We start from the raw sequence: 9,425 nt of genomic DNA, 5'->3' as shown, positions 1-9,425 counted from the left end.
CCTGGCCTCAGAGGCCTCGGGCTGGGGCACAACTGGCAGGCCCCCCAGCTTTAGAGAAGACCCTTCTTCAGGCCAACAGCCCCGATCAGAGTCAAGAGCCACTGTGCCCTCCCCCAGCCCCCTCACCCGCAGGCCTGGACTGCTGGAGCCGGAGGCCACCCCCCCGGAGCAGGTGAAGACGCAGCAGCTGGCCAGCGGGGTCAGAGGTCGCCTGTTCCCGGGCTCTGGGGCTGCCCGCCTGGGAGGCCCTCTGCCTGCTCTCCGGGGTTCTGCCGGGCGGTGAGGTCGGAAGGGGCCTGGGTGGGGGCGGTCGGCTTCCAGAGGGCCTGGCCTCTGGCCCCCGGCTCTCAGAGGTCAATGGGAGCTGAACTGTTTGTCCAGGCCCGGCTGCTCTGAGCACACTCCAGGTCTGGCCGCCTGGCTGACCCGTGCCGGGCCTGGTCTCCCCAGCCCACCAGCCCCCCGGGGCCATGGTGATAGGGCCACAGCCCAGAGGGGCGCTGCTGGGGCTGGGAGTGGTGAGGCAAACCCCCTTTCAGAGCCGCAGTGAGCCCTGGGGTCTGGGGCCCCGAGGGCTGTCCTGGAGGACAGGGTTCTGGGGACCTAGGAAGGGCTTCCCACCCTGGAGACTGGCTTCATGTTCAGAAGGGGGTGTCCGGCCTCGCAGGTGACCCAGTGGGTCCCCACTGGGTAAATGCTGGCCCGGGGCCGTGTGCAGGGCCGTCCGGGGACCTGGCCCACGCTTGCCCTTTGCCACCCCCCTACCCCAGCTGTCTGGCCGCCCAGGCGGAATGCACTCCTGACCCTCTCTTTCAGGGCCCGGGCGGCCAGCCTCTCTCTCCAGGCTTCCGTCACACGGCACTGCCTGTGTCCACCTGTCTGTGCACTGCTGGGTCTGGGCACGTCTGCAGTGCCTGTAGCCTCCTTCCAAAACCAAATTTTTAAAAATGTATTTATTTTTAATTGGAGGACGATTGCTTTACAGTGTTGTGCTGGTTTCTGCCGTACATCAACATGAATCAGCTGTAGGCATACATACTTCCCCTCCCTCTTGAACCTCCCTCCCACCTCCCCCCATCCCACCCCTCGAGGTGGTCCCAGAGCACCGGGCTTGAGCTCCCTGCATCACACAGCAAATGCCCACCGGCTGGCTGTTCACACCCGGTGACGTACATGTGTCCAAGCCGCCCAGTCCATTCGCCCCACCCTCTCGGCCTCCTCTGTGTCCACAAGTCTGTCCTCTGCGCCTGCATCTCCGCTGCTGCCCTGTGGATAGGCTCATCAGCACCATCTTTCTAGACTCCATATACACGTGTTAATAGACGATATTTGCTTTTCTATTTCTGACTCACTTCACTCTGTATAATACGCTCTCGGTTCATCCACCTCATTAGAACTGACTCAAATGCATTCCTTTTTATGGCTGAGTAATATTCCATCGTGCATATGTAACACAGCTTTTTCATCCATTCATCTGTCCATGGACGTCTAGGTTGCTTCCATGTCCTATGTGTTGTCAATAGTGTTGCAATGAACACTGGGGTCTGTGTGTTTTTTTCAGTTATGGTGTCCTCAGGATATATGCCCAGTAGTGGGACTGTTGGGTCATATGGTAGTTTTGTCCCTAGTTTTTAAGGAATTTCCATGCTATTCTCCATAGTGGCTGTATCCATTTACCTTCCTGCCGACAATGCAAGAGGGTTCCCTTTCCCCACGCTCTCTCCAGCATTTATTGTTTATAGATTTTTTGACCTGGTGTGAAGTGATATATCATCATAGCTTCGATTTTCATTTCTCTAATAACGAGTGATGTTGAGCCTCTTTCTGTGTGTTTATTAGCCATCTGTATGTCTTTGGAGAAATATCTGTTTAGGTCTTCTGTCCACTTTTTGACTGTGCTGTTTGTTTTTCTGGTATTGAGCTGCATGAGCTGCTTGTATATTTTGGAGATTAATCCTTTGTCAGTTGTTTCATTTGCTATTATTTTCTCCCATTCTGAGGGTTTCTTTTCACCGTGTTTATAGTTTCCTGTGCCGTGCAAAACTTTAAAGTTTAATGAGGTCCCATTTGTTTATTTTTGTTTTTATTTCCATTATTTTAGGAGATGGGTCATAGAGGATCTTGCTGTGATTTTACGTCAAGGAGTGTACTGCCTATGTTTCCTTCTAAGAGCTTTACAGTTTCTGGCCTTACATTTTGAGTTTATTTTTGCTTGCGATGTTAGAAGGTGTTCTAGGTTCATTCTTTAACATGTAGCTGTCCAGTTTCAAGCTCCACTTTTACCCCTTAATTTAACTGGCACTTCTCAAGTGCCTGGTGGGCCAGGCCCTGCGCCAGGCGCTCCTGGGCTTCCTGGGGGCCTCGAAGTCCCAGCACACAGCCTTTTCCAGGGCAGGCTGGAGGGCACAGCACCTGACCCTGCCCAGTGGGGGGCTGCCTGCCAAAACAGTCCTAAGTGGGGAGGGGGCTGTGGCTGCTGGTGGCTCGGGGTTCCGCTAAGGTGCAGGACCAAGTTGTCAGATGGGGGGTCAGCCTGGTTGGAGACAGCATGGCTGAGAGGGGAAGGCCTGGGCAGTGGGGGCCAGAGCTGCGGAGGCCGCAGGACAGCGGGGTGTGGACAGCTTGCCCTGGCTCCAAGGGGTACCTGGAGGGTGAGGCTGGATTCAGGAGGGGAGAGGAAGTCACTCTGGAGGGGCACACGAGCCAGGCACTGGGGGTGTAATGAGGAGATAGGCCCCAAGAGCAGGCACCTCCTGGACCAGTTGTCTTAGTAAGCACCTACTGTGTGCACGACCAGTCCTAGACCTTACACATCTTATCGTCATCAGCCCCTCCCCCACGCCCCTTTGAGAGGCTCTGTTCCCATTGCCCCGACCGGGGAGGGGGCAAGCGATTCAGGCCGGTCCCCACTCAAGAGTGGGAGGACCTCTGGGGCGGACGCTGGCCTCAGAGACTGGCTGTCCAGGTGCCACCCCTCCGCCTCGCTCCAGGGGGCCCTGGTGGGGGAGGGGCGTGGGCAGAGGAGGTGGGTGTCCCAGGAAGCGGGAAGGGGCAGCCCCCCGGGCCTCCACCTCGTCCCTCCAGCAGATGCTCTCAGCACCCATCGGGCACCAAGGACCCCCAACAAGGAAGCCCAACTGGGAGACAAAGGCCGGACGCGGGGGACAAATGCTCACGGACATTGTCAGCAGGAGCGGCCGGGCAGCCGGGCGAGGCCCACAAAGGGGCGGGGGCGGGGCTGGGACGGGGCCTGGGCTGCACATGCCACCGTTGCCCGGGCGACGGCCCTCTCCGGGAGAGGTCTGCCGGGCCATTGTGCGGGGCACACAGGACGTGTCATCCCCCAGATGGCCGTGTGCCGTGTGAGTCAGTTATCGGGGGCCGAGTGAAGGAATGCGCCCACACGGCCGGCTGGGGCGCCATCTGCTCCCTCAGACTGCGGGCACCGGCGGGCACTGAGCGCCGGCCGGCCGGCCCAGCCTCCGCCGCGGCTTTAATTAGCTAATTCCATAATTGGGCTTTATTTCAGGTAAATTGCATTTCACACCCGAGAGGGCTGCAATGGCCCGTCCAGGAGTGAAGCACTCGGGCACTTTGTGTGCAGTTGATAATACGCCAAACAAAGCAGGGCTGGGTGCAGGGGCCGCGCCCGGCCCAGATGGGCGGCCCAAGCGAGCGCCCCTTGGGCCGGGGGCCGTGCCCGGCGGCGGGAGGGGCGGGGGCTCCGTGGAGGGCCTGCTCTCCAGCCAGCCGCCTCCTGGGGTTTCCACAAATATTTACTCAACAAGGAAACAACAGCTTTTGCCTTTCCAGTAATTGTTGCTCTCGCCCCTCCCCCCAGGGGCGAGGGGTGGGGAGGCCCCGGCCTCCAAGGCCCCTTCTCCCCTCCCCCGCACCAGCCAGTGCCTGGAGCGCTAGACGGTTCCTCCGAGGGGGAGCCAGGGCCGGACTGTGGGGGAGCCCCCGGGGCTCTGCAAAGTGGGGCCCAGGCCCCTCCCCTCCCACCGGGCCCCAGCTGCCATTGCACGAGGACCAGCAGTTCAGCATCCACCTGGGCACCTGCCTCCAGGGCTGTCGGCCATGAGGGCGGCGGGGGAGGGCTCCAGGCAGGCCCAGGGTGAATGGAGCAGGCCCCGGAGGAGTGATGGGCCCAGATGCCCGTGGGCAGTAGTGGGAGATGGGCAGGCATCCCGGAATTAGGAATTAAGCCTTGAGGCCTGAGAAGTGTGTGGGGGGTACATGCCCTGAAAACAGGGTGCCCAAGCTGTTTTTCGGGGAGGCCATGACCCCACCAGATCACCACTCCCTCCTTGAAGCGTGACAAGCCTGGGGAGGGGGACTGGTCGCATGAGGCGCTATCAGGGAGAGCTTCCTGCAGGAGTGGGCTTTGAGCCTCGCTAGAGACCAAGGGAATGGTTTCAACTGATGAAGAGGGGACAGGAGACTCTCCCGGAAAAGGGACCAGCAGGAGCAAAGCTCAGAGGGTGGACTGGGGTCTGACCTGGGTGGGGGGGCAGGAGCAGCCTGGCCTCAAGGTGCTCCTGGGTCCCAGGACCCCCAAGCCAGTGGGTTGGGGCTTCCGGCCCCCTCCCCTCACCGGGGTGGGCCTGGATGGGTGAGGGGTACTGGGGTGTTGAGGGGTGGGCGGCAGCTCCACGGGAGGACAGGCTGTCCCAAAGATGTGTGCTTGCTCCGCCAGGAGTGGAGGCGAGAACAAGGCAAGTTGAATTTTGTGATTCCATGTTTATTAGGAAAAACCAGCACAATTAAGAATCAAAATCACACCGTGAAATTCATTAAAGCACAGATTCCAAATCACCACAAATTACTCTGATCTTGGCGGGACGGAGCGCCCGGAGGACACACGTCTTGTTAGAGATGGTGACGCCCTTCTGCTCCCCTGCGGTCAGGTCAGCGGGGGTGACCGTCTGTCCTGCGGCTTGGACTGGGAGGGACCTGGAGGCGGGGCCTGCATGTGGAGCGGGCTCGAGGCCCCTCCTCCTCTCTCCGGAATGGGTAGGAGAAGCTGCCAGTCCCGAGTGGGAGACCTGAGCACCCCTATTCTGCTGCTGGACGGTCCCCCCGCAGTGAAGAGCTCTGGGCAGTGGTGGGCCTGTCCCTCCCACTGGAAGCTGTGGCCTCAGGAGCTGCTGCCCCCAGCTCCTGCCAGGGTCAGCATCTCTGGGGCATGAGGGAGCCAGGTCCACTCCCGGGCCCCGGGACGAGCTCTCGGGCCACGATCAGGCCTCGACTGTGGGCCTCCTTTGTTCGGCTGGGCTGGGCCTGCCCTGCCCTGCCTGCCTCCTCCTCGGGTCCCCTTGGGTCCTGGATTTGAGACTGGGAGAGGGTCCTCACAGACCCTGTCCAGGCTGTCCCCCGTCTCCCCGCAGGAAGCCCCTGGGGCCTGCATACAGCCCTGCCGCCTCTGGACTGTACGTGGGACAGACCGAGCGCCTGGCTTGACCCTGGCCCTGTCCTGAGTGTCATGCCAGCGATGTGGGGGACCCTGGTCTCAGAGCCGAGGGCTGTCCCCCCCCGACACCCAGCCAAAGTCTAGTACCCGCCGGCTGGGAAGGGGTGGTATTGGTGAGCCCCCCAGTCCAGGCCAGGGCGCCGCGTGGCCCACCAGGTGTCTGGGGCCTGGCGGAGCAGGGCCGCGCCCTCTAGCCTTTGAGAGGTGGCCGAGGCCCGGTGGAGCTGTGCCGGATGGGGGGCAGGGTGGGCCGGGAGGGGCTCCCGCGGGCCTCCCCTCTCAGGCCTGGGCGCTGCGCCCCCATCACGAGCCCTCGTCGGGCCCCCCGTGGGGCACGGTCAGCTGTTCGTAGGTGGGCAGCGCATTGCTGGGCAGGAAGAGCTCGGGGTTGATGGAGCCGCCGCTTGGGGGCTGGACCGCCTGGGCCCCGGCCGCGCTGGGGGGCCGGCCCCCGGGGGCGCCTCCGTGGTGCAGTGCGAGCAGCTGATGCAGCATGTCTGTGATGAGCACCAGCCTCTGGTCCAGCTGAGTCACCTGCGGGGACAGGAGCAGAGGTGAGCCGGGCGGCAGGGCGGCCTCAGGGCCAGGGCGTTTGTGGCACACGCACGTGGGTGTCTGTGGGTGTCTGTGGCCCCTGTGCGTGCCGGTGCGTGTGCACACACGTGCCCGGAGGGGTCCCGATCAGCAGCTCTCGCCTGAGACCCAGGGGCTGAGTGGCTCTCTCTGCCGAAGGCCTCCTGGTCACAGGGTGGGGCTCCTCCTTGACCCACTCCCCCCATGCCCTCCAGCAGGGCTCATGCCCCAGGCCGTCCCGTCGTCCCAGCCCCATTCCTGACTCACGAGAGGACTCACTAGTCCCCGGAAAACCCAGACCCTGTCCGTGCCAATGCCCAGGGGTCAGCCAGGGCCGCATGCCCACCACGCTTCTACCAAAGCCTTTCCTGCATTGAACACAGGGTTGCCAGCCCACGAGGTGGGGTTGCCCCATGAAGCTGGAGGGGAGGTGAAGGCAGGATGGACCTAGAGCCGCAGGTGCTTAGCAGGGCCGGCTGATGGCCAGGAGGGGACGGGGCTGAAGTGAGCCCAGCGGGAAGAGGAGGCCAGGGCCCTTGGAGCAGGGGCAGGGCACAGAACATGACCCTGAGGGAGCCGGGCTATAGGGGGAGGCACGGCTGTCCCCGGGACCTGCTGCACCCTTGGGAGTGGTTCCCCCAGGGTCTCCGTCAGAAAATAATGCCCACTTTAGGGACCTGGAACACGGGGAAGCCCCAAAGTGGCAGAGCAGGGAGAGGAGGCAGCCAGATTGTCAGGGATAAGGGCCAGGCCCCAGGCGCACCGAGCTGCCCTGCAGGAGAGCGTGTATGGGGTGAGAGCTCCGCGCAGCTCGGCCAAGGCTCAGCGCGGGGCTGAGCACAGGTGGGCAGAGCTGGACGGGGCCGGCTGTCCACCTGGACACATGCGGGATTCGAGATGTATGCAATGTGTGCCATCGCGGCCAGACTCCCGGGCACCCATCTGGGCCCACTGCCCGCTGCAGTCTCCCCGCCACAGGGCCGCACAGAGCTGGGTGCTGCCGAGCGGGTTGCGGGTTGGCCCAGGAAGATGGTAGGGTGAAGAGGCTGTGGATCCTGTATAGCCAGGTCCCAGGGGGCCCAGGTCAGGCTTCCTGGGGCTGGGGGCAGGCCACAGCCTCCCTCCCGTGGTGGCCACTGAGTCAGGGGGAGGAGGGGGTCTGGCTGGGCGGGGATGAGAGGAGGGGTCTCTCCTGAGGCCCCAGGAGAAGGGTCTTATTTGGGGTCTCTGGTAGCCCCCACCCCCAGGTTCCATGTTGGGAAGACCTGGGTGGGGTGGAAGGATGGTCCATGAGGACTAAAGCAGACACTCTTGGGAGGGGGCCCAAGCGGGGGGTCCAAGCTGGGCTTAGAAGAAGCAAGTGCTCCTGGGAAAGGCGCTGGAGGGGCCTATGGTGGGGACTCGCCACCATCACCTCCAAACCCTGTCCCTCTCACTGGCCCAAGACCGCTGGGTCCCGCTGCCGGCAGGACTGGCCCCCTAGTCCCAAAGCCTGCCCTGGGAGATCCGTGGGGGTACCCTGGGTGCCTGGTAGCCGTGCATGGGCCTTGCACACCGGCTGGTCCGGGCAAGACTTCATGTTGCTTCACTGTGCAGGCCCCGGCTTGGGTATTGATTGGTTTGGCCTCAATTAAAGCCCCAAATACATGACAGAAGAAAATTTGTGGTTTCATAAATTTTCACTTTACGGCACTTGAACATCTGTCGAAGTCCCCAGAAAGGCAAATGGGTCTGGAAGCCTCCGTGGGGGTGTTCTCGGGAAAACAGGAAATGGAAGGAGGGCTGGGATTCAGGAAGGGGTGGGGTCCTGGGCCTGGCTGGAGAAGGGGCCGGTCCCAGGGGGCTGACAGTGCAGGCCGCTCACCCTCAAGGCCTCCTGGGGCCCTTCTGATGCTGCCCTTGGCCCTCAGGTGCCAAGCCCACTTCAGACCCTTGGGCTGCTGCTCACAGCAGGGGGGGCTTCGAGGGGCTCACCTGGCATCTCGGCCCCACTAGGCAGACTGGTGGAGGTGGTGGGGACTGGGGGGAGCTGGGATCTGGGCCAGAATCCCAGAGCCGGCCCAAAGCCTGGGCCTCCCTCCTTCTCATACAGGAGAGGAGCAGGTCTGGGGAGGAGCGTGAAGTGTCACGGCTGGTGCGATGGGAGAGACAGTGGGGAACTGGGGAAGCCGGCCGGCCCACCTGGACCCACCCGGACCCTGCCAAACCCCCCTGGCCATTGCCTCGTCCCCCTGGTCCTCCGGCCGCCCTCTGGGTACCCTGGGGCTTCCTGCAGGGTCCCCCTGCCTGTCCAGCCCCCAGCCCTCTGGACACAGAGCTGCTCCTTCACTCTCCAGGTCCAGCTGCAGGCCCTGGTGACCAGCGGGTGGGCCGGGTCCTCCGCCCCGAGCTGGGCCCCCTCCTGGAGCTCCGTGGGTGAGCCTGCACCTCCCAGCCTGCCTGCTGCTCGCGGCTGGCTCCCTGAGCCCGCCCTGCCCTGCCCAGCCCAGTGGCCGATGCCCCGGCCCTGTGGTGTGAGGTGAGCCTGGCTGAAGGGTCTCCTGCCTGGGCCCCAGTTTCTCGGCTGAGAAGTGGGGAACCCTGCTCCCCACTGGCAGGTTTTCTTGAGGATGGATCAGGACAGGCACGTAGGAGCCTGTGCACCCAGGTTCAGTGAGCCTGCCTTCCTTCTCCAGGGCTGAGCGCATCCCAGAGAGATGGTCCCTGGTCGCCTCCCCCCGTCCCTCCACCCCGGACTCCGAGCAGAGAGCCTGTATCTCACTTCACATTTGATGGTCACTGTGTGAGCACATCGGAAAAGACCCTGATGCTGGGAAAGATGGAGGGCAGGAGGAGCAGGGGGCAGCAGAGGATGAGATGGTTGGATGGCATCACCGACTCCATAGACAGGAGTTTGAGCCAACTTCAGGAGACAGCATAGGACAGGGAAGCCCAGCGGGATGCAGTCCACGGGGTCGCAAAGAGTCGGACACGACTGATCAAGTGAACAATAACTGTGGGAACATCAGCCGGCTGGAGGGAGCGGCCTGAGCCAAGCCCCAGCTGCAGAGAAGTCGCCGGTCCAGGCAGGTGCCCAGGTTAGGTGCCGCCACCTTCAGCGGGAAGGCAGTGCCCACTCCAGGCACGGAGCGGCAGGCCCCAGGAACCATGGGGGCACATCAGTTTGGGGGACCTTGAATCTCATCATTATTTGCAATTTTATAGTGACTAAAAGGGCAAGGCCAACAAAAGCGCCCTTGTTCCCTGCCTCAACTCACCAAATTAATAACCTTAAGACGACGCGCGGTCCTCGGAAGAGAAAAAAAGCAATGAGAGTAACAGCCAGTTTGAGAGCCCCGGGCGGCTGGTGATCAAACCCGAGGTGACGGGATCCCTGTTT

At 62.5% G+C, this 9,425-nt stretch overlaps 1 protein-coding gene across 6 annotated transcripts in view; it reads right to left on the bottom strand.

The window, feature by feature from the left end:
- Positions 1–4,728: 4,728 nt before the first annotated feature.
- Positions 4,729–9,425, bottom strand: part of KCNQ1 (potassium voltage-gated channel subfamily Q member 1) — a 364,825-nt gene continuing 360,128 nt past the window's right edge. For all 6 annotated transcript variants that reach the window (XM_081533328.1, XM_081533326.1, XM_081533327.1 and 3 more), the window contains one exon: positions 4,729–6,007. In XM_081533328.1, the coding sequence (XP_081389454.1) occupies positions 5,777–6,007 (231 nt within the window). In that variant the 3' untranslated portion in view covers positions 4,729–5,776. The remainder of the gene's footprint in view (positions 6,008–9,425) is intronic.

This window comes from Giraffa tippelskirchi, chromosome 10, assembly GCF_054371585.1.
Source record: "Giraffa tippelskirchi isolate mGirTip1 chromosome 10, T2T-mGirTip1v1.2.pri, whole genome shotgun sequence".
Lineage (NCBI taxonomy): Eukaryota > Metazoa > Chordata > Mammalia > Artiodactyla > Giraffidae > Giraffa > Giraffa tippelskirchi.
Note: the sequence above shows the minus strand (reverse complement) of the source record. Positions and strands in the feature narration are given on the sequence as shown.